The 25347-nt window shown below is 39.5% G+C and overlaps 2 protein-coding genes across 4 annotated transcripts in view; one reads left to right on the top strand and one right to left on the bottom strand.

Annotated features, from left to right (window-relative positions):
- LOC107568290 (protein Jumonji-like) overlaps window positions 1-9620 on the top strand; it is a 98767-nt gene extending 89147 nt beyond the window's left edge. The window contains exons 7-12 of one of the 2 annotated variants that reach the window (XM_016254221.1): window positions 3800-5042; window positions 6194-6708; window positions 8516-8608; window positions 9086-9204; window positions 9313-9383; window positions 9502-9620. In XM_016254221.1, the coding sequence (XP_016109707.1) occupies window positions 3800-5042; window positions 6194-6708; window positions 8516-8608; window positions 9086-9204; window positions 9313-9383; window positions 9502-9620 (2160 nt within the window). Of the gene's footprint in view, window positions 1-3799; window positions 5043-6193; window positions 6709-6846; window positions 7350-8515; window positions 8609-9085; window positions 9205-9312; window positions 9384-9501 lie in introns of those variants that run through there. The other variant, XM_016254222.1, reaches the window with a different exon arrangement.
- Window positions 9621-14945: 5325 nt separating this feature from the next.
- The window catches only part of LOC107568291 (dysbindin-like), a 42906-nt gene continuing 32504 nt past the window's right edge, over window positions 14946-25347 (bottom strand). The window contains exons 2-4 of one of the 2 annotated variants that reach the window (XM_016254224.1): window positions 21738-21890; window positions 20243-20377; window positions 14946-15488 (exon numbers count right to left, since the gene is read on the bottom strand). In XM_016254224.1, coding sequence (XP_016109710.1) covers window positions 15193-15488; window positions 20243-20377; window positions 21738-21890 — 584 coding nt within the window. In that variant the 3' untranslated portion in view covers window positions 14946-15192. Of the gene's footprint in view, window positions 15489-20242; window positions 20387-21737; window positions 21891-25347 lie in introns of both variants that reach the window. The other variant, XM_016254223.1, reaches the window with a different exon arrangement.

Here is a 25347-nt window from a genome sequence, read left to right on the forward strand (position 1 = left end):
CAGTTTGTGGCACTGCTGAGGTGGTATGGAAGCCCAGGTTTCTTTGACAGTGGCCTTCAGCTCATCTGCATTTTTTGGTCTCTTGTTTCTCATTTTCCTCTTGACAATACACCATAGATTCTCTATGAGGTTCAGGTCTGGTGAGTTTGCTGGAACTTTTCCACGACATTCTAATTTAAATAAATAATGCAGGTGCATCTCAAAAACATAAAAAGGAAGCAAACCTACATTTTATTTTTTATTTTATTTTCTCTTCCTTTGTGTTATTTATTTTAACTAATTTGCTCTGCTAATTTGTGCTAAATTTAAATTTAAATAGAGAGAGACAGTTTTAGAGCATTGGTTTAACACATAGGTAGACATGTACTGTGTGTGTGTGGTGCGGGCTGCAGCTCTGCAGATGTTCTCAGTTAAATCTTTTGCTATGCTGCAGCTGGCCTATAGCAACACATGATGTCATCTGTCCTCCCTCATGCTCACATGCGACCACGATCCACTTCAGAGAGCTCGCCTGGCCTCTGTCTGTGTGTGTTCTCGTATTTTTGTTCCTGGCTGTTAAGCCGATTTAACCGCACGTCTTTGGTCAGCCGGCTTTTAACTTCCATCCTTCCTTTCATTCCCTTTCCTTACTTCCAGGGCCGCATTTACGCATAGGCATTCTAGGCACGTGCCTATGCTCGCTCGTCCAGGGTGGGCCCAAACACACTGAAGAGATATATAATATTTTTGTTATACTATGGGATATCTACAACAGTAAAAGAACCACAACCCCCAGAAGACATTGAGCAAATAAATATAACAAACAATAGGGTAAAAATGACAAACTATTTCCATGTCTTCAACCTTTTTATGTGCGGAAATCACGCTTTCTTTCTCCCGTTCTCTCTCACAGATGCACACACAGTACACACGCAGAGACGCGAACAGAAACTTGTTGTCAGAGCTGCGGCTGCCCCGTGTATTTATCAATAAAATAGTTTCGCATTTTTCAGTAGCGAGGTTCTTGAAGCAGTTCAACTTAAAGATTCGCTAGTAGACGCTGCTGCTGAATACTGCTGAGAGACGCACAGACTCACGTATTCACACGCGCTTAATCTCTCTCTCCCTCTCTCTCTTTCGCTCTCTCTCTAATAACTGCATTAGACTGCATTAATAACTGCGTCATCCTGCATATAAATGGCTCAAGCCTCTTTTATTAGCTCTTTAATGACGTTTTGGAATTTGCAACGGAAGGTTTGGGATGAGGTGTGTAAAAAATTAGCTAGTTCAACACACTTCAGGACAGAAACATGTAAAATGTCTTGAAACAAATCATCTGAACAATTGATGTGGGATTGTGACTCCAGGCCGTTAAAATTATTAGAGAAATAATGCACTCCCGAAGTGGTTATGTGGCCACGTCGCCGCGCCTATTAATGGAATGGTCTTTCTCAGTTCTCAAACAAATTAAGAACTACATTCGATTTTTATTGACTGAACGCAAGCGCTTATTGCGATAGAAAACACTGTAACGGTTTCCACTGATTAAGAAATATTTTTGTTTGCTTGGGTGGTAATATTAGGCCTATTATATTAATAGGGAAGGGGGGGGCCCAAAAATGTGTTTTGCCTATGTCACGAAAAGTGGTAAATCCGGCCCTGCTTACTTCCTTCCTTGTTTCCTCCAGCCTGCTCTCTGTTTCCCCTGGTTTCAAGAGGTTGCCCACGGGGACAGGTCAGTGACCTGTGTTCACTTGCCTATGTGGTTTCTTTCTCTCTTCCACATTTTCAGGCAGTCTAAATAATAGCTGGGCAGCGTGCAGCAGGGCTCATCTGCACCCTGGGGCAGTGTTCTGGGATCAGTGAGCCCTCTAGTGGTTGCAGCACTCATTACACAGAGCCAGACGTGGGATTTCTGCAGCGCAGTCGCCGCGCAAGCCCAGTCAGCATCCGGCACGTTATGCTGAGTGGGATTATCATTACAATCACATTCTGCACTCTCAGAGCCCTGCAGACGGGATGGGGCGTGCCGTAGACCACTGACGTGTTATTTCAAAAGGGTGCGGGTATGATGACGGGGGGGCTACATAGACGTGGCCGCAGCTGACATCATGCTACATTTGCTTACTCTACCTGCAGAGAGCATCCATCATGCCTGCCTCTGGGGCTGGAGTCTGTCGCTTTCTTTTATATTCTCCCTGTCTCCCTCCTGCCGTTTTTTTTAAGCGCCGACAAGGGGAAGCGATTGATGAAGGAGGTCACATTTCAGTCCCCCTTATCTTTTAATAGCCTCTCTTTGTTGTTTTGCTGCACCTGATAGGAATACAATACAGCTGATGTCTTACTTCAAAAACACTCAGCAATCTCCTCATCTGTCCGTCAGCGAACCTCTGGCCCAGAGATCACCGCAGTCTGGACACTGTTATTTAAATGCATCTGGAGACTTTAAAGAGGGAGAAATAGAGTGGGAGGGATGGGTAGGGATGTGAGAGGGTGTGGCACAACATGTAAAGACCTATTCACAGAGCATGAATTCATCATAAGAGGCTTCACACAAAAATCAAATCAGCACAATTAAACCAAGCCCTTTATATCGGGTGTGATAATTCACATTTTGACAAAAGCACCATTTTTAATTGTGCAATTCTTTGTTTTCTTTTGTTTGGTGGAAAAATTCTCTGCAGCTAGCACTTGTCAAAAGCCAAATGCATGTAAAAATATAATTATATGGCAGTAACTTTATTAGGAACTGAAACATCATTTCCTGCAGTACATAAAAAGATAAAGAGATAAAAGAAAAAATGTCATTTATATCAAACCATCTACTAAACAAAATTTCTGTCATCACTTTTTCTTAGCTCCTAACTTTTCCTTTAGTTGAAATTAGTTAGGAACCCAGCATAGAGCTTTTGACATTGTTGGTTGCCATATATACTATTATATACTATTCACCACAAATGTGCAAATAAAAGTTTGTGTACCTGACTGCATCATCCATATGCTATTGCATTGTTTTAATTAAAGGCTTGTCGAGGAATTTAAACCAAATGTCAGGACTCATCCTTCCTGTGCAATGAGAGTCTACTAATGTCAGGAAGCACATCATGACTATTTCACCTGGAGTTTTAGCCCACTAAAACCTTCCGGCTGCATCTTCTTTTCTTGGCTCTGTGAGATCTCACACATAGGAAATCAAATCCTTTATGCCTTACCAGAAAAACAGAGCCAAAGAAAACAATGTGAAGAGAGAAGTCGAGGCTGAATATGTTTGTAGCCTGGCATAGTGTAATTCCCATGGCGGCTGTTAAACAATGAGAGGCCGGGCGTAACTCAAGCTGCATCTGCTCTGCTGTGAAGTATATTGGAGGCCTCAGATCAGCTGAAAGCACAGCTCCTTTTATTTGGGGCATTAAAGCCAAATTTGAAGAACTTTAGTGTACTGTGCTGTATAAAGCCAACTATGAATTGGTACTTGAATGGAATTGTATGATTAAACTTTAGTTCTAAGGATTTTTTGCAGCTGTTGGCACAGAATAAAACATCTCTCTCTCTCTCGCTTCTCTCCCTCTATCTAGTACACTTCCCCTCCCTCTTTCTTCCCTGCTGTTTTCTCTGGTTTGGGGTTTTTGTAGCTCTGTTGTGGTCTGTGTTATTGTGTGAGCGAAGACATGCACTGTGACTGACTCGGTATGCAAATAGACATTAGTAGATTATTCTTTGCCGTCAGGATTGAAGGGACTGTTTGAGAATTCTCACAGTTCCTTAGTAAGTTGCATTGATCCACTTTATGTAACATGATGATATCTTCTGTTCACTTTAGGTCTCAAAAGTAAATGGACTCACAAGGGCATCATCAGTTGGCAAGCATACGGCCGGTGCCAAAAAGTCGAAAGACTTCCGTCTGCCGTCCAAAACTGTGAAGAACGCAGCCACCGTGACCAAGGGCCACGTCACCTACACCAAAGCAAAACAAGAACTGGTTAAGAAAGCCAAACTCAACCACAGCAAGCACACTGCTTCTGCTGGCCTTCATGCTTACAGCAACAACCACCACCATCATTCTCATCATCCAACCAGCAACGGCCGTGGCCGGCCCCAGCTCTCTCACTCAGGAAAAGCCCAAAGTATCAATGCAAAAACCCGCAAACAGGTGCTATTATCGAATGGGGTGCATAAGATGACTAATGGGGGCCGGCCTAATGGCAGGCTTAATGGACGCCACAGTGCCAGGGAAGAGGAAGAAGATGGCCGGCAAGTGCGGCAGGGACTGCGGAACTCTAAACGCAGAAGTGACGCCATTATGATCCTTGGAGCTGGAACTGAGAGTGACAAGGTTAAGACTAAGCTGCCTGTTTCTGAGGTTAAGAAAGCTAAACTGCAGACTAGCCCACTGGAAACTCGCAGCAAGAAGGCCCTGGGTCAGTTCAAGCCCCCTAATGCCTTCACTATTGCACATAGTATCACTGAAATGGCCGCCTCCCCTACTCAGAAAATGGGTTCTGCCCCTCCTCCATCTCCCCCTGCTGCTCCCGCCTCCCCAACCATGCCCCAGAATCCCGCTACCCCTGAGCCAGCACGTCAGCGGCCCAAACGCGCCTCTGCTGGCAAACTGATGTTCATCAGACAAGCACAGCAGAGGGTCCAAACTAACCCGGCCCTCAACCGGACCACATCCACTACCTCAGCCAGCAAATCCTTCAAACCAGCAGAGCCCACACACATGCCTCCACCACGGCCGGACAGAGACAGGGAGAGGAGAAGGGCAGGGTGGGCGGCCTTGGAGGAGGTGCCAATTTTCAAGCCCAGCTCCAGGGAGTTTCAGGACCCTTTGGTGTACCTTGACTCAGTTCGGGAACGGGCAGATTCGTCTGGACTGTGCAGAGTGTTGCCTCCTCCTGACTGGAGGCCAGAGTGCAAACTCAATGATGACATGCGTTTTGTGACACAGGTTCAGCGCATCCACAAGCTGGGTCGGCGCTGGGGCCCCAATGTTCAGAAACTGGCCTGCATTAAGAAGCACCTCAAATCTCAGGGCATCTCAATGGACGAGCCACCTCTTATAGGTGAGTCCACTTAAAACTTTATGATTACAATTGCTTTTGTTGGTATAGAGCAGAATTCCTTAAATCTACAGGTCCACTGTTTTAGCGCAAACTTTCCTACCTGCAATTTTCTAATAACTCTGAAGACCTTATTTAGCTTGCTCCAGTATTTTTGTTTGGGATTGGAGTTAAGCTCTGCAGGGCTGTTACCCTCCAGGGTTGGATTTGAGGAACCCTGTTATAGGGGCTAGGTCAACTCTGCTTCTGGAGGGGTCAATGCGCTGCAGATTTGAGCTCCAACTCTAATCAAACCTACCTGAACAATCTAAACAAGATAACTTCTCAGGATACATTTTATACTGGTGTGGGCTTCATATGTTTGCAAACAGTGGCCCTTCAGGAGCGCCATTGCCCATTTCTGCGCTTCAGTTACGATTGCAGCAATTACTGTAGCTCTGTTTCCCTGCGCATGTGTAAATATAATTGCATATCAGCCTGTCAACATTTTTCTTAAGTGAATAAAGGGGTGAGAGACAATTTGTTTGTAAACCGACCAGTGAATAGCCTCATGGTCCATTCTTAACATATGTTGTCAAGTCTCTTGTCTGCCAGGAGTTGGGGAACCATATGTCGAACCAATCACCCATTTCTCCAGAACTTGTCGAGCACAGTTAAAAGTTTACGAGGTTTTAAAGCAGCTCTGCACCATTGCTTTACTTCAGAATCCTGTGTGCTGTTTGAGGGTCCAGTCAGAATATATGGTTGAAATAAATGTTTATTGAGCCTGTTGGAATGCCGCCGGTATGCTGCAATAATTCCTACGAGAGTTTTAAACTCTTGGTCATTGACCTTTGTTGGTGCTCACTCTCCCTCAGTTCCTTAGCTCACTTTCTCCAGTCGTTGTGGTTTGTTGTGTTTCAAAAGACAAATAAAGATGTCACACCATTTCTCTGCTAGCATGTTTAGAGAATTAATGAGCTGTGAAATGTAATGAATTGTAATTCTGGAGCTGTCAATACTCATTTTGCAGCAGATGGTGCAGTGTGTCCTAGTTGCAGTGGTTTAGTTGAGTTATGTTTGGAAACGATACATTAACTTTCAATATACTTTCCTAATGTACAGTGTATTAAACATTCACAATAATCTCTTCCCTCTCATTGTCGCCCCTTCAGGTGGCTGTGAAGTAGATCTGGCTCGTTTTTCTGAGCTGGTCTGCGACATGGGTGGAATGCAGCAGGTGATGGACCTGAAAAAATGGAGCCGGTTGGCCGACCTGCTTCGCATTCCCAAATCAGCACAGGACCGTCTGGCCAAGCTCCAGGAGGCCTACCTCCAGTACCTGCTCTCTTATGACCTGCTCTCTCCCGAGGAGCACCGACAACTGGAGCAGGAGGTGCTGGCAGAAAAGGAAGCTCTGGAATGCAAGCGGGGACCCCTGGAGGGCCACTCTGATATCGGCCAGCGGACTCTGGCTCTTCCCCGTTACGAACCCAAGAATGGGCTCACCGGCCTCAACCACCGCAATGGCTTCCGCAATCACAACAAAGAGCCAGATAACCAGCGGCAGACTGGCCGCCGCAGACTGTTTGCTCAGGAAAAGAAAGGGGAAAAAGTGGACATTGATGAGGCAGTTGAGGAGGCAGTAGATGAAGGTGTTCTCAGTGACCAGCACAAATGTATATACAAGGTAAGGGATGTGATAGACGCACCTACTGCTTTGATAATGGCAGTCATAAAGCTTATCAGCAAGTTAACGTTATTGTGTTTCCTTTAGGATTTGTCAGTTTTATGTGTCAAACTTCTTTTATTCACTATATTCACTCAGACTGGCAGATGTGCCATTTCCTCAGGTAATGAAGTGTTTAGAGAGAGCATAGAGGGCTCACCGCTGAGCTGCCAGAGAATGTGCCAGAATTTCAAGCGTGATGACAATGTTTGCCTGTACACTGAACACAGAGCCACACTGCTGGGAAAGAAAGGAGGAAGGCTTAATATGTGATGTGTTTTGGGTTTTAATGCTGCCCAGGTTGGCTCTACAGTGGTTGATGGTTGTGTCTCTATGCTGTGCTCTGCATCACAGATCTGAGTTTCATTTCAGAGCTATGACCTGCTAAACTGCCAGAATGAGTGTCTATTTTGTTCCTCAGACAGATTTAAAGGTTCAAAACACCATAGATCTATTACAAACTCTAGTGAGCTGCCTGCCTAGGCAATATTTTAGACATCATAGGCGTGCTTCCGACTTGAAGCTAAATTATAGTGCTTTGAGATCCCATTTTGGCTAAAATTAGTCTCAGCAGTGTATGCACATTTTTTTCTTCTGTGCATTTATCTGCAGAGACTTTTCATTTTACACATTTTGTTTTAAAACAGCATTTATGTATGCAATGCATTTGTTTATTAGAATGTCAGTTTATTAGCTTAGCATGCTAGCATGAGGCTGTTTTAGAATCAGCTGTGAAATTAAATAACGTGTGTGTGTGTGTGTGTGTGTGTGTGTGTGGTTCAGGTGAAGAGCACTTTTTGCACATCCTGTCTGCTGCCCATAAAAAGTGTTTAAATTCAGTCACTTGTGAAGTTTAAATTTGGTTAGCATGCTGCAGTTGAACATAGATTACCAATATAAAAAGTGAAGCAGAAAAATGGGTCAGAGTTTGTGTGGCTCTTGTGTTTGAAAGAGGACCGGTGGTAAAGAGGACTGTGACTGTGGGTGGGTGGGTATCGGTGAGAGTGGCTGTTGTGTGAGAGGGTTTGTTCCCAGGCCCTCAGCTCCTGGTGTATGTGAGGCTGAGTTTTTAGCTATAGTCTATGTAAGGTGACTCCGTCTGCCTCACCAGCCCTATAAAAATACCCCGCTGACTCTTATAGCACCCGGTCTGTCTGTCTGTGTGTTGTTGTCTGAGGTAACACTCTCTGCTGGGCGGTACGGTGAGAGTGGGCCTCTTCACAGAATGGTGCCTGCATATAGGTCACAGCTCAGCTCCTCACACACACACACACACACACACACACACACACACACGCTGCACTTTGTTCATCTCCAGTGAGGTACCTGGCAATTGTCTCTGTCTATAGTTATCAGTGCTGTCATGCGGTTGAAGAGTGAGCGTTTTTCAAGTTGTGCTGTGGCACTTAAAAATAATTTGTGATGGACAACTTGTGAAGCAATGAATGGGTAAAACGGCAACACTTCTCTTGATAGTTATTCATGAGATGGAAAGGAAGTACTGCCATTAAAATAAAAGAAGACAAAAAGCAAGTCTATCACCTCGACCAACTCATAAAAAACAAGTTTTAGCCTTAATTTAAGCAGAAGAAGCCACATTTATGGTAGCATAAGACTGAATTTAATGGTAATTTGACAGATGTTATGTTATCGTAAGCTTGTTTTTGAGCGCTGCCTGCAGCCGTTTCCAAGATGGCTGCCAAGCAAACAAACAGCTTATGCCACTGATTATTTTGCCATTTTTCTTACTGTTTATTGTTTTTTCCAGGGGAGATCGGTATCTTTGACCACCTTTTACAGAATAGCAAGAAATACTATGCTGATGTGCTTCAACAAAGAGCCTGGGGCTGCTGAAGTTGAGGTACACACAAACCACTTCCTGTATTTTAACCATTCGCCAGATGTAAATGTGTACAGTGTAATATGTTACTACATTATTGGTGTAAAACAGGGCTGTCCAAACTCGGCCCTGGAGGGCCGATGTCCTGCAGAGTTTAGCTCCAACCCTAATTAAACACACCTGAACCAGCTAATCAAGCTCTTACTAGGCATAGAAACTTCCAGTCAGGTGTGTTGAGTCAAGTTGGAGCTAAACTCTGCAGGACACCGGCCCTCCGAGTTTGGACAGCCCTGATGTAAAATGTCGACCCTAGTGACCAGCATTTCTGAAGTATAATAATAGCCGCTCTATGACAAATTGTCTTTAAATAGCATGTACTCTCTGTGTTGCATATTTTGTAAGAATATCCTGTGACCGTTGTATCCTTGTATCCTGTCATATTTCCTTATTTCATGCCTTTTCTCTTCATCTCCATCTGTCCTGCTTTTCTTTATATAGCAAGATTATTGGCGGATAGTGGAGCAGAGGGACTGCCATGTAGCAGTGCATTATGGGAAAGTGGACACAAACACACATGGAAGCGGCTTCCCTGTGGGCAAGTCCGAACCCTTCTCCAAGTAAGAGCTACTTTCATTTGAGATGAATTAAAGGCATGATGGGAGGATGTATTACCGTTTATAAATATGATGCTACTATAAGCTCTCTTTTTCTCTCTGTCGCTGCAGGCATGGATGGAACCTCAATGTCCTTCCCAATAACTCTGGATCCATTCTGCGCCATCTTGGTGCTGTGCCTGGTGAGTCCACTACTGTTGTCAGTAGCAGGAAGTACACTTCTCTCCACATCATGTAAAGCTCCTTTGCTGAATAAGTAATCACCCCCTCTCTGTCTCTCCTTCTCTTTCTCTCTCACAGGGGTGACTGTTCCCTGGCTGAACATCGGCATGGTCTTTTCTACCTCATGCTGGTCACAAGACCAAAACCGCCTTCCATACATTGATTACTTACACACTGGTGCTGATTGCATTTGGTGAGTTTTTGTTCCCAGGTACTGTCAAGAAATTAATTGAGAAATTAATTTAAATAATTGAATTGAACATGTGTCCCATAAACCAGCATTGGGGTGTTAGATGATGAATGTAACAACATAAGATAAATTCAAAAGTAAGTATTGATTGATTGATTGATTGATTGATTGAAAATAAAAAGTACTAATAAAAAAAAAACTAATAAAATAATATAGAATAATTAATAATTAAAATATTTGGCAAATTTAATTATTCATAATTTGCATTATGATTTGTGTATATATAACATTATATATATATATATATACAGTGGGTACGGAAAGTATTCAGACCCCTTTAAATTTTTCACTCTTTGTTATATTGCAGCCATTTGCTAAAATCATTTAAGTAAATTTTTTTTCCTCATTAATGTACACACAGCACCCCATATTGACAGAAAAACACAGAATTGTTGACATTTTTGCAGATTTATTAAAAAAGAAAAACTGAAATATCACATGGTCCTAAGTATTCAGACCCTTTGCTCAGTATTTAGTAGAAGCTATATTTCATGATAATGTAAATATTACTCATATTGCATTGCTCATGTTACTGTTTTACATAATAAAATAGATATATTTCATATTGTATAATTGATTATGTGATATTTCAATAATAAAAAATATTTTTTACCTTTAACCATTGTTAAAAAATTTTTATAATTATCAAAGGTTCAAAAATGAAACAAATGATGATTCCTTTCTTTAACTAAACATTGTAAAATTTACAAATAGTTTGTTCCCTTGTATAGAATCGCGTTTTGTTCAGTGAATCTTGTTCATTATTATTTATTTTTAGATACATTCAGTGTAATTTCAGTAAAAAATATTCTGAATGTGTTTTTATTTTTCTGTTTTCAGTTTTCATTTTCATTTTAAAGTTTAAGCAATTTGGTTGTGTTTTTGTCATTTTTATCAGTTTTAGTACTTCATCTTAAACTTACTTATTTCAATTAGTTGCCAAGGCAAAACTTCTAATTTTGAAGTTTTATTTTATTTTACTGTTTTGGCAACTTTATTTTGATTACCAAAATAATTTTTAATAGTTTGTTAACAGTAACACTGTTGACTAAATGTCATTTCAGTGTAAAATTGTACATTTTGCTAATGTCTTTCCTAACTCAGCTGTGTTGTAAAGATCATCTCCTCTAGTGGGCGCAGTATTCCATAAAACATGCAGTCACTTACACTGTGCATTCCACTCACGCCAGCGTCAGCTGTTTGTTTTATTTGACACACTATTCTCAACATGCTGTCGGCTGTACCAATTAATTTCACTATTTAGGATGAATAGCATGCTTACTAGGACAGACACAGTGTGTAAAATCTATAGTGTACTTTAGAGGTCAGTACAGTCTATAATATACTAACATTAATATTATAATACTTTGTATGGTCTATAACAGCTGTTCTCAACCAGGAGGCCTAAGCACTCCTTGAAGATGGCTTTAAAGTTATTTAAAACAAGACAAACCAAGCTTTAAAGTAAACTAAAACATCTAAAATACAATATATAGTTTAATCTGAATTTCATATTTAAATTTGTTCCCTTTACAATTGTCATTTTTATTTAAGAGCAGGGTTCTCACATTATACAGGGAATGAGGGAATTTTAAAAGTGTGATTTCAAGTCCGGGAAAAGTCAAGTAAATAAAATCTTGAAAAGCCATTGACATTTTATAACGAATATACATTTTACATACAGTTACACAGTGTGTCAAGCTTGAAATATTTTATGCGGTAGAAACTGGAGTAGAAGTCATGTAAACTCGTATAAAAAAAAATAATAATATATATATTCGAGGAAGTACTGTTTGTTTTTATTTCGACTGGTTTTAATTTCACACTTTCCTCTGTGGATTCGGGGAACTTTGGTTTCTCTGGCAACGGGTCAGGCTGTACTTGAGGAAGTGGGTGTTAGGGATTGAATGAGTGGGTCCCGTCCCGGCAGTGAGAGGGGTTCCTCCCACGCTGACGCTTACGAGCGATAACTGTGCCTGATGTTTAGCGGGGAGATCTTTCTTTATTTTGGTGCTGTTTTTTTTTTGGTTTTTTTATCAATACAAAAAAAGGTAATAAAAAGAAGTGCTGTCCGCTAGACTTCTTATCCCACAGGATGGAAGAAGCCAGAGGCTTTTTCTGCTTCTAGATGTGCAATCGTGTCAACATTCCATTCTTCCAGACTTATTGATTCATCTGTAACAGTTAACATTAATTATTATATTATATTATTGTAATTATTATATTTTGTGTTTTTGACTTTTTATTTTCTCTTTTGTTCTGATGTGCTATGTTGAGTTAGAGCCACTATTCAGAGGGTGTAAAATGTGAAATACAAGTCCATTTTTTTCTTTATTGTTATTATTGTTTTATTTTGTTCTGTCTTTTCCTTTTTGCAGAAGTATCATTGTTTTAAAGAAACTTAAGAAAATCACCTTTTTGTACATAATCTTGTAAATGTCTTTAATACTTGAGCCTTTGTTGGAGTGACAGAAGGAAAGGACAGATAGATGGATGATGTCAGATGAAGAAAAGCCTTACATTTCAGTTTCTTCAGCTGTGGGAGTTTAATGCGTACAGGGTTGCTCTGGTAATGTGTATCAATTTTAAGTGCTGCTTACATCACTGAGGACTAAGATACGGAGTCGCGATTCCCCCCTAGTTTTGTTTTTTAGGTTTAATTTTTTAAAGAAAAGGGAAAAAATACTTTCACAAAAAAAGGTTTTTACATTTTCATTACTGAAAATTCAGCATAGTAGCTACTCATGTTGCACTGAGCTTGCCAGTGGTGACTGTCAAGTAAAAAAAAAAAAAAACTATAATCCAGTTTGTTGGTGGTTGCCCTGAACAGAAGACTGAACTGTTTTAGGAGTATTTAATGAAAACCAAATCGGGTGTTTTCAACAAACAAAACAAAATAATAAAAAAAAAAATAAAAAAAAAACGCGGTTGTCAAGTTTTTATGGCCTTACAATGCATTTTATTCCGAATTTTTTGTTGTTTTTGTTCCTTTTTCTAAAATATGATAAATTTGCTCATGGTCAGGCAAGTTAATTTATTAGCACTGCGTATTTCATGTTGGTTATATTGCCTGTTTTATTTAGTTTTTATTTACTTTTTTTCTATTTGTACTTAAGGTTTAATAAAAACTCATGGACAATTCACTCTCAGTCTGTGCTCTTTGTTACTGAACTTTATTTAGGTTTAAAGGGGAATGTGTTGAACAAGGGAATCTTTTCTGACACACTCTCAGATGGCCTTGGTAAAACTTCATAAAATTTACTGTATTATTTATACATTTACATTTAAACATTTAGAAGACGCTTTTATCCAAAGCGACTTACAAATGAGGGTAATAGAAGCTATCATTAATTTTATTAATGTTATTAATGAATTACAGGTTAAACACAGTTAAATTTACATTTAGAAATAATAATAATAATAATACAGAATACAGACTCTCTACGGACCCGTGGTGTCAAATTCTTGTGCAAGACCAATTAGACAACTTTGTGAAAAGTACACAGAATAATATATTTTTATTCATATTTTACCAGTTAAATATCTACTCCCACTGATTTTAAATTAATTTTACTCCTGCATCTCCACATTGTTTTCCCTGGTGTAGAAACATGCTGGCAATGTGAAGTACTGAAGCTTGGCTCAGAGCCTAAAATATGGTGTTTTCATCATAATTATCAAAGTCATACTCTGGTGAGTCTGAGGCCTCTGAAGCATTATTGATTCTATACATGAGACAGACACGTACCTCATGACATAAACATCACTTTTGAATACATTTTTGAACATTTGTGATCTAAAAACCATCTGGGAATACCCTAGATCTGGATTTACAAGATATGAAACTGATCAAACTAGTTTGTAGAGTGAAGGGAATAGAATTAGAAAATGATGTATTTTATACCACTGTAACTGACAACAGTGGCACAGACAGGCAAACAGCAGACCAGCTATCGGCAGTGAACGTCCAAAAGACCCCCCTAGTTTTGTTTTTTAGGTTTAATTTTTTAAAGAAAAGGGAAAAAATACTTTCACAAAAAAAGGTTTTTACATTTTCATTACTGAAAATTCAGCATAGTAGCTACTCATGTTGCACTGAGCTTGCCAGTGGTGACTGTCAAGTAAAAAAAAAAAAAAAACTATAATCCAGTTTGTTGGGGGTTGCCCTGAACAGAAGACTGAACTGTTTTAGGAGTATTTAATGAAAACCAAATCGGGTGTTTTCAACAAACAAAACAAAATAATAAAAAAAAAAATTAAAAAAAAACGCGGTTGTCAAGTTTTTATGGCCTTACAATGCATTTTATTCCGAATTTTTTGTTGTTTTTGTTCCTTTTTCTAAAATATGAGAAATTTGCTCATGGTCAGGCAAGTTAATTTATTAGCACTGCGTATTTCATGTTGGTTATATTGCCTGTTTTATTTAGTTTTTATTTACTTTTTTTCTATTTGTACTTAAGGTTTAATAAAAACTCATGGACAATTCACTCTCAGTCTGTGCTCTTTGTTACTGAACTTTATTTAGGTTTAAAGGGGAATGTGTTGAACAAGGGAATCTTTTCTGACACACTCTCAGATGGCCTTGGTAAAACTTCATAAAATTTACTGTATTATTTATACATTTACATTTAAACATTTAGAAGACGCTTTTATCCAAAGCGACTTACAAATGAGGGTAATAGAAGCTATCATTAATTTTATTAATGTTATTAATGAATTACAGGTTAAACACAGTTAAATTTACATTTAGAAATAATAATAATAATAATACAGAATACAGACTCTCTACGGACCCGTGGTGTCAAATTCTTGTGCAAGACCAATTAGACAACTTTGTGAAAAGTACACAGAATAATATATTTTTATTCATATTTTACCAGTTAAATATCTACTCCCACTGATTTTAAATTAATTTTACTCCTGCATCTCCACATTGTTTTCCCTGGTGTAGAAACATGCTGGCAATGTGAAGTACTGAAGCTTGGCTCAGAGCCTAAAATATGGTGTTTTCATCATAATTATCAAAGTCATACTCTGGTGAGTCTGAGGCCTCTGAAGCATTATTGATTCTATACATGAGACAGACACGTACCTCATGACATAAACATCACTTTTGAATACATTTTTGAACATTTGTGATCTAAAAACCATCTGGGAATACCCTAGATCTGGATTTACAAGATATGAAACTGATCAAACTAGTTTGTAGAGTGAAGGGAATAGAATTAGAAAATGATGTATTTTATACCACTGTAACTGACAACAGTGGCACAGACAGGCAAACAGCAGACCAGCTATCGGCAGTGAACGTCCAAAAGAATCAAATATATTTATTGATTTGAAGGGCAGACACAGGATTGGGCTTTACACTGCACAGCACACGACAAAGAATTTCTTTACAAAAACCAAAAGGGTTTCATAAAACACCAGTGTACACTCTTCCTTTGGACGCAAGTGCATATAGCACACCACTAACTACATCACTTCTTCTTACAGTCTGTCGATCATCCTCTGTGTTTTCAGGATGAGCTGCTGCTCTCACAGTTCTTCATTGGCTGGTTTTGTTCTCTTTCGGGTAACGTGGCATCTGCCTCGACCTCTTCCTGATCTGGCTGGACGAGTGGAGAGCCGCGGATGGCTGCTGGTCCCCTCTCATCATCTGCATCATCATCGTCGTCCTCCTCTTCCCCCGCCTCCGTGTCCTGGCTGGCTGAGTCCGTGCAGGTGGAGGACAGCGACGCCAGCTTGTGTCTCAGGTCGGCCTGTGTGGGCACCTGAAGAGCGATCTCAGAGGTGAACGACTCCACGTCCGGACCTGAGAGAGAATCATTCAGACAGGAAGAAGAGAAGTAGTCAGGAATGCAAATTTCTCTTGAAAAGTCAGGCATTGGTCAAGCAATGTTCAGGTTACTGGTGTTCTGTTCCAAAACCTAGTAAGCTGCCTAGAGTTGCGTTGCTCTGAAAAATGTTGTGGGCTAATTCCAGTCATTTCAATAGGAATCCACACAATGTGGAGTTTCACATAAAGAATCTCCACACAGATGCAAAATCACTGTGCTGACCAACAGAAAGCTGCTTAGTTTGAAAGTCACTTCTGTGTGAGTTGTGCTTCATGCATCACTGATCATTTTTGTCCCCAAATTTTCATCTAAATTAAGCTAATGTGACCACATCCTTCGTGAAATTTTGTGGGCAATAGTGTAACAATGAAACACCCCTTACTCAGATCCCAAAAATGAATTGATGACCTGGAGTGGTGTGGATTACTTGTGGACTACTGAGATGTTTTTATTAGCTGTTTGGACTCTCATTCTGGCGGCACCCATTCACTGCAGATGATCCACTGGTGAGTAGGGTTGGGTATCGTTTGAATTTAATCGATTCCGATTCTTATCGATTTCTAGTTTTGATTCCAATAAGATAAAAAATCCAATATAAAAAAAATGAAGTCAAACATTTAGATGTCAAACATTCATTCTGTCTTTTTACAAAGCATTCTGTTGCAGCTGAATAACACGAGCAAAAATCAGCAGCCTACAGAACACTGTAAGAGGAATTTTGCCTATGCTTTTAAAAAAAAATCCCACAGCAAAAACAACTAGATTAATACACATTTCAAATATTAAAGTGTTAAAGACAAGTAAACAGTCAGTAATAAGATAGGAACAAACAAATCAATTAGCAATATCATAAATAAATACAACTGAACAAAATTTCAGGTACAGAAACTGTAATTAAAAGTTTAAAAACACTGCACAGTTTTCTTTTCATAAATACAATATAGATTAATCAATTAAAGTTATTAAATATTTTCAATATTTTCAGTAAGACAAAAACGGCTGTGTTTATGATGATATACTGACGTAGTTTTCTGCATATTGGTCGACAAATATGAAAGAAGTCAGTTTCGGCCCGGAACAACCTTTTCTACAGTGGAAATACACGGAACGGTTCGGGAACAGACACAACCCGGGAACCCGTACCGCGACCTCTGTTCTCTGTGCTCGATGCCTTTTCCAAATACCCACACTTGTGGTCTTTGCACTTGACCACTTGAACAATTATATGATGTATTTCCTGTATTTGGCCCAAGCGGCAACCTCCCACTCTCTCTCGTGAAGCCAACACGGAAGTTACTTAAACTGTAATTCATCAACTGGCCGCTAGAAGCTGGCTGCAAAAGGGAGTCAGTCCCATAGACTCCCCATGTTAAAATGCCCAACTTTACAGCAGAAAAAAACATGTTTACAGCCTGGTTCAAAAAATTATTTTGATCTATATAGCTAATTTTGCCCTTCATGACAACTTGTGAGGGGGTGAATTTTTTTTATAACTCATCCGTTTAAATTATATTAAGCCTTAAAGTTCTGCATAATTAAGTGCGTGGCCACTTGAGTGATAGGTGGCTTGCCGCTGCTGTCACCACTGTCGAGCTAGGTGGGCGTGGCTTCAGCAACCTGCTAACCTGCTCCTGCCAATTTTCGATTATCCGGGAGTGACGCGCTTCCAAGATGGCAACGGCTGGCTCCACCCACTTTTGAGCTTTTGAGCTTCTCTTCGGAAATCTACGGGTGACGTCACGGACACTACGTCCATGTTTTTATACAGTCTATGGTAGGGAGTTGTTAAGCTTTGCTATAGCAATAGACAGCTTAAATACACAATACGTCTTATTGTATAAAAGTTTTCACCCCCTCAATGAAAGTCTATGGGATTTTAGGTAGCTTTGATAGTCTGGTTTACGAAAACCGTAAGCCGGATCAGTTAGAAAAGATATAGCAACCCGAGTCAGACCAGTCTGAAGGTCTGACCCGAGTTTGGTGGTTGTAGCTTTAAAAGTCTAGGAGGAGATACATTTTAAAGGGATCATATGATGCGATTTCAATTTTTCCTTTCTCTTTGGAGTGTTACAAGCCCTTGGTGCATAAAGAAGATCTGTAAAGTTGCAAAGACTAAAGTCTCAAATCCAAAGAGATATTCTTTATAAAAGTTAAGAGTCAACCACGCCTACCTGAAACTGTCTTTTTACAAAGCATTCTGTTGCAGCTGAATAACACGAGCAAAAATCAGCAGCCTACAGAACACTGTAAGAGGAATTTTGCCTATGCTTTTAAAAAAAAATCCCACAGCAAAAACAACTAGATTAATACACATTTCAAATATTAAAGTGTTAAAGACAAGTAAACAGTCAGTAATAAGATAGGAACAAACAAATCAATTAGCAATATCATAAATAAATACAACTGAACAAAATTTCAGGTACAGAAACTGTAATTAAAAGTTTAAAAACACTGCATAGTTTTCTTTTCATAAAATAGATTAATCAATTAAAGTTATTAAATATTTTCAATATTTTCAGTAAGACAAAAACGGCTGTGTTTATGATGATATACTGACGTAGTTTTCTGCATATTGGTCGACAAATATGAAAGAAGTCAGTTTCGGCCCGGAACAACCTTTTCTACAGTGGAAATACACGGAACGGTTCGGGAACAGACACAACCCGGGAACCCGTACCGCGACCTCTGTTCTCTGTGCTCGATGCCTTTTCCAAATACCCACACTTGTGGTCTTTGCACTTGACCACTTGAACAATTATATGATGTATTTCCTGTATTTGGCCCAAGCGGCAACCTCCCACTCTCTCTCGTGAAGCCAACACGGAAGTTACTTAAACTGTAATTCATCAACTGGCCGCTAGAAGCTGGCTGCAAAAGGGAGTCAGTCCCATAGACTCCCCATGTTAAAATGCCCAACTTTACAGCAGAAAAAAACATGTTTACAGCCTGGTTCAAAAAATTATTTTGATCTATATAGCTAATTTTGCCCTTCATGACAACTGTGAGGGGGGTGAATTTTTTTTATAACTCATCCGTTTAAATTATATTAAGCCTTAAAGTTCTGCATAATTAAGTGCGTGGCCACTTGAGTGATAGGTGGCTTGCCGCTGCTGTCACCACTGTCGAGCTAGGTGGGCGTGGCTTCAGCAACCTGCTCCCGCTTCTTTGCCAATTTTCGATTATCCGGGAGTGACGCGCTTCCAAGATGGCAACGGCTGGCTCCACCCACTTTTGAGCTTCAAAAACGCTCTTCGGAAATCTACGGGTGACGTCACGGACACTACGTCCATGTTTTTATACAGTCTATGGTTTGGCCCAAGTGTTCAAGTGAGGATGAAGACCACGTGTGTGTGTCGAACTTTTCATTACCTGATGGGACACACTTAAAGTGTTGTAAAAATGCAAGTGTTTACATAGCTTTATTTTAATTTTAAATACTTTGCATTTTAAAATCAACTTCTAAATGTCTGTTCAGTAGTCCCTATAACATAACATAATTTTAATTTGTGGTGCTTCTAATTAAGTGATAAAAAGCAGTTGCAAATGTTGTACAAAATAAATATCACCACTACTCATCATTGCACCAATAAAACGTAAAAACACTGCTTTCTACCAAATTATATGTAATATCTTATTATTATATTAATATTTAACTTGCATTGGAAAGGTTTCCGTGACCTCTCGTGAGATCTCGGCAAAAAGTCTCACGATTTATTTCCATAACATGATGCGTGATGGGATACACTAAGAGTCGAATAGCACTCCAAAGCGGTATTCAAGATAGTGTGGATTTAGTGTGCATTAAGGGCACTGCGCTTTGCCGTTTTAAAGACCTGGAACAGTCTTGCGCACTAACTTCCTGTCGCGCACACACGCTCTCAAGTGGCCAAGACCACAAGTGTGGGTATTTGGACAAGGCACGAGCTAAAGACCTGGAACAGTCTTGCGCACTAACTTCCTGTCTCGCACACGCGCTCTCAAGTGGCCAAGACCACAAGTGTGGGTATTTGGACAAGGCACGAGCTTGCGCTTCGTGTGCGCTGCACACAAACAGGGTGCAAGTTCTTTCCGTTCCTGCACTTAAATAGTCACTTTTGAGTGACACTCCCACATCTCAACATCCAATCGACATCCGAAGTCCAACCATGTCCCAAACCTACATTTAGTCTTTTTCTGTTACACTTGAATGCATCAAAATACAGAATAAAAATCATGCTTGTATTAACTTCTAGTGGAATGTATTGCATATGATTGATTCCATTTTAAATTCAGTTAGGCTGCATTCATAGGTAACTGCTTATGTAGACTAGACAGTGAGGCAGTGCACTTGATTTTGGAACAGGAAGTCCAGTGTCCTGATGTTGCCTGTATAATCCAGAGAACGTGGCTTTCGGTGCAGTTCAATGTAATTACTGATTATAACCTGTTTGTTCTTCTCTGGATGCAATCAAACAGCACAGACATCATCTCAGCGTATTCTGCTGACGGTGGAGCTAAATGTTGGCTCTAATTTAATAGCATCTCAGCATTAGTGGAGCTAAAGAGTTATTTAAACATAAGGAGGGATGCCATACCAGGAAGCCATTTTCATCACTAGCTAAGAGTGGATTAGATGTATGGAAATCAGTCGGGCCCCGCTTAAAAATGGCACACGACAGAGCAGAAGCACCTATAGAGTGAGTAAAAATATTGATTGATGGTTGGGAAATGTCACTATATGTATGTATACCCAGTAACGGTGAAGCCACACTGTTGTCCTCGCCACCAGAGTTGAGAAAGACGTCCAACGCCTCATGGTCAGACATGTCCATTAGGTCCATTTGCTCCAGCATGTCCACGTTCACCTCCATTGATGACATGCTTCCTATTGTCTCTGTGAACCAAAGGAAGAGCAACGACATCACTTCCTGCAACCTCATACTTCAATCACTAAGATGTATCAAGGATTTGAGTCCAGGATGATCGTTTAACGCATGGAGTTCGCATCTCTGTGGACAAAGAAATCCTTCATGTGAGTTCTTGGGTCAACTGTTGCCAAATAGAAGAGCAAATTTGCTTGTGTCAGATCTCATTTGATGTACAGAGCTATGTCCTGGATTCGTCACCTTGCAGTTATGTTGACTCTTTGTTGTCATTAGTGCATGCTTCACAAACACAGATTGCGGCGTGAGGCATGCCCGTCACATGTGCGTGTGTGAGCGTGACATCAGTAAGCAGAGCGGTGAACTGCGTACCTCAAGGTTGTGTAAGAGCGCAGCGGCACAGGGAGGTGGACAGCAAAGAGAGAGACATGTTAGCTCCCCTTTACAGTATTGAGACACAAACACAACCACACACTCATACACTCAGTGTCTGTGTGTGTGTGCGCTTTGAGAGATATGACACAACACAATTTCAGTCCATACTCCAAAACTATCCTGTTCTTGATTTTTCCTAAAGATTCATAGAGGATTGGTATATTCCCACCTTGCTGTACATAACAGCAATGACCTGATGGCTGATCCTAACCTCGTCCTCTTAATGAAACACTGGCTGGTCTTAGCCCCACCTTCGCTGCTTCAAGTCAAACATACCTATTTACTGATGAGATCTGCCACTTGCACTCGGAGAAGGAATTGAAATCAGAGCTCCAAAACTTGCAAAGTATTTGTGTTTTTATCAGTTTTAATTCTGACACAGCAAAACATTAAGATTACATGAAAAGAGTTTTACTGGTTAGTTGTGAGCATAAGCAGAACTGAAGGGTTTTTCTAGCCCTGCACTCTGGCTGATCTTAGCTCTGCCTCACTATTTGCTGCTTCAGTGTAGTTTATCTACTATTGGGTCAGCATTACCCATTGGACTTGCTGTTCCACAACAACTCTCTTCAGCTGCTCTTTTGTACATTCCCATACACCATGAGTCATTTTATACAAATTGACCAGGTGGGAGATGAAAGCAACTCTCAGTTTATCTGCTTCAGAGCTGGGAATTGCCTCCCCAATCCAATATCTTGGGTGCTGTGGACCCGTCACTCTTATTTGTAATAACGACTGCTGAGTGGTTTTGTACCAGACCATCTCAGTAGACATTTCTCATATATATATATATAAAGGTTAGTTAAAATATTCACAGGGATACAGCATATTTACATTAGCTTTTTGTTAAATAGATTCTGTTTGTATTAGTGTCTGGCACATTTTGATCTGGTCCTGGTTTGAGCCGAGGGCATAGGTATAGCTCACCTCTTCTCTCCGCGATCTGTAGGTATCCTGTAGACAGGTAGTGCTCCATGTCCTGCTGAAAAGCCTCCTCAAAAAACTTTTGCCTGTCCTTTAGTTTTACCTGCGGCTGGACAGGCTCTGCCTCCGGTACTCTCTGAGCATGCTCCATCTCCGCTGTGATTGGAGGACGAAAAGAAAGAGGTGTTAAGACAAACTTTGCTAAAGATTTTCTTAACAAAACCTGTTACAATATTCAGAAAATTTAAGACACCCGTGCAAGACATTTCATTTTAGGGATGTAAACTAGCATTTCAAAAGACTTAAAAACCTATATGTTAAGCATATAACATACAACCCTGTAGATAATTAAAAAGTGCCAAAGCCCAAGTATTCTCTGAGACATCTTCAAGTGATATAAAAACAAAGGTTTAGAATTAAATCAGTCGTTTTTCATTTTATAAATTTGCAGTGGTGGCGGTAACGAATTACAACTACTCACGTTACTGTAATTAAGTAGTTTTTCGGGTACTTGTACTTTTTGAGTGTATTTTTAAAGCTGTACTTTTACTTGTACTTAAGTACAAATTAAGCAAAATAATCTACTTTGTTACTTTTAAATCATAGTTCGTTACTGAGTACTCCCACAATCTGAATTGATATTCAAACCTTTGACGGCACTTTAGTAAAGATATCTGATCGTGAAGGGACCAATAAAAGCTCTGATATCTGAACCGGGAAAAGCCGCCGCTGCAGCAGGTTTTGAAGAGCTGATCGAACAGCGAGGGAGCTCAGCGTAATTTATGGACTCAAAGTTTGGAGGAACAAACTACATGGTAGTGTTATCATAGATATCTATATTTTGATACCGATACTGAAATATCTGACACGGTTCCATTACTAATTTTCCACAGTATCTACCAAATATACACCGATACAAGCTGCGTCTCTCTTTGCTCTCCGACAGCGAGTTTGACACGCATCCACCTCCTGTCGATTACAGAGTCTGAATGTCCTCGTGGGATTGCAGGTATTCCGCATAATTTTAATCATTCCCGCACAAATGTGGCGAGTGCTTTATTGTAACATGAGAACACAGTTATGTAATCGCAGAAAACTGGATGCGAGCTCTCAAATAGGCCTAACTTATACAAATTAACTGCCTGTCCTCACTCCGATATTGCTTGTGCGCACTCATACTGTGTGCAATCGCGATCTCTCCATGCTTTTAAGTAGAAATCATTTCTCTTTGCTCCTGGATTAAACTTTGTCAAAAGTTAGAATAGATCAGAATAGATCTATATGTCAGAATAGGTCAGAATAGATCCACGCCTGACCGAGGAAAATCCTATTGGAAATTGTATTGACTGTAAGTGGAATGCACCAGAAAGTCTTTCAACAATCAAAGATGGAACTTTAATTTCTTTACAATGTAAGTTTATGCTAGAAATGTTTCTGAATGGGATATTTGTACATATAAATATCCTAGTCTGCCTAACTGCATCACTACATTGTAGAGACATTACAGGTCAAAATCATTTGATGTTCCATTTATCGAAATAAATAGGCCTAACATACTGTATATGGCTCTTAAATAACTGCTTATAAAAGTTCAGTGTTGTCATATTTTGAATACCTCAAGCTGACGTGAGGTAATTTGTTTTATAATTTTATTACTGACTGTGTACTTGTCTTTTTTTTTTTGTAAATTCAATTCAGTTTGAAATCAAATTTGAAATCAAGCTTCCTTGTGCTGTAAGCTTTTGCAACAGTTACCCTATTTTAAAGACACAAATACACAGAATGACCAAATGTTTAAGATTTAGATTTTTGTAATGGTAATTGATATTTCGATATTTATGTTTGCAAATATAAGCCTATAAAAGCCTGAACACCAGTTCATCATATAAAGTGAACGTGTAACCCTTTATTCAATATTCCGTTTCACTTGCAAATACATCACAACACTGAAGTCAGTTGCAACTTCCGGTTCACGAGTACTTTGATACTGATATTTTTCAAGTTATGAAGTTAGAAATTCCTGTCTCATGACCACTAATTCACATACTTTGTCAATAAGATAAAAGTGGGTTTTGTTCAAAGTAGCTATTATCCACATTGATATGAATAGTTTTTGGTAGTTCATTAAATATCGCCGGCTAAAAAGTAACTAGTAACTAGTACTTTTACTTAAGTACTGTTTTGACACCAGTACTTTTACTTGTAATTGAGTATTATTTCAGCAATGTAACAGTACTTGTACTTAAGTACTCTTTCCACCACTGCAAATTTGTCATGAGTCACAACCATGAGGCAACATTCTGAACACACACACAGTTCACAATGAGCTTTCCCAAAAGCATACTGGTCTGGACAGGACAGCAGGGGGTTGTCAGATCAGTCCAGCAGTGATTTTCAGATCTCTGCTCTGCACAGCTTGATCTGAATCAGCGTATTCACAGGTAAAAAGATGTCCTGACAGGACATAACTAGCCCACATTTTCCTAAAACTGGGTCTGGAGAATGCCGTAAAAAGCCCTGTGATGTGCTATAGCGTTTACCATATTGGTGAAAGTTCTGAAGGGTTAAGTTGTCTAATGGTTATAATTATCTGTTTTGCCTCATTAAATGTGCATTCAAAAGTGCTAATTTAAAGCAATTCAAAACAGTGTTTGTGTGAAGAGCCATCTGAATGGTGTAACTCATATAATATGAAGACTGTACTCAATAGTTTCCTTTTTTTTTTTTCGAGGTGTTTCAATGGCAAAGAGCTTTACCAGCGGAGACAACAGAAGAAAAACTACATGTACTGCCGAAGAAGCGGAAAAGCCAGAAGACAGAAAGTGCGACAAAGACAAAAATGAACGTAAACAGAACTACAGCACACACAAGGTGGAAAGATTTGATGATGGAGAAAATCCTGAGTTGTGATGACAAATTGCTGCATTTGTGTCGGAAAGGTAAGAGAATGAATTAATTGTGAAGAGCGCTGTAGTAATATCGCTGTAATTTACATAAAACGCAAAGACGATCGTGCTGACCGTTGGGGTGAGCATGAAGAACAGCGTTGTTAATGCTACCTAAAGAACTGCTAATGCAAAACAGTGAATTAAGTGGGGAAAATTATTGCAATTTGATTTATCAGTAAGAGAAAGACTAAATTGTCTGCTAAAAGATATTTTGTCAGTTTAGCAGTGCACCAGCATACAGTAGATGGCCTAAAGCTAATAGACAAGGACTTAAGACACACAACTCCTATTTTAATTTAATAGGATCTTTAAAATGTTTTAATTTTATATGAAATAAAAATTTTAAATAATTCACTTTACAAATTTAACAATAAATAAACAATTTAAAATAATTTATGTTTAAATGCAATTTAAAAGTGATATGTGTTTTAATTTTTAATATGACCATTTAGTGTTTATTTAAATGTTTATTTTTTACTTTTAACTTGATAATTGTTATAGAAGTGGCACTTCTAGTCCTGCATACTGTAAGAATCAACCACGTATCCAGTATTAACTAATGACATTGTTGGTTTAGTGTTTGTGGGAAGCTGAGGCCTCTGTCCATCCCTTATTTACCAGAATTCCAGGTGTCTGCATATCACTCTTATCCTTTGTCTCAATTT

Source organism: Sinocyclocheilus grahami, unplaced genomic scaffold (genome assembly GCF_001515645.1).
Source record: "Sinocyclocheilus grahami isolate Dianchi unplaced genomic scaffold, SAMN03320097.WGS_v1.1 scaffold1231.1, whole genome shotgun sequence".
In the NCBI taxonomy this organism is placed as follows: Eukaryota; Metazoa; Chordata; class Actinopteri; order Cypriniformes; family Cyprinidae; genus Sinocyclocheilus; species Sinocyclocheilus grahami.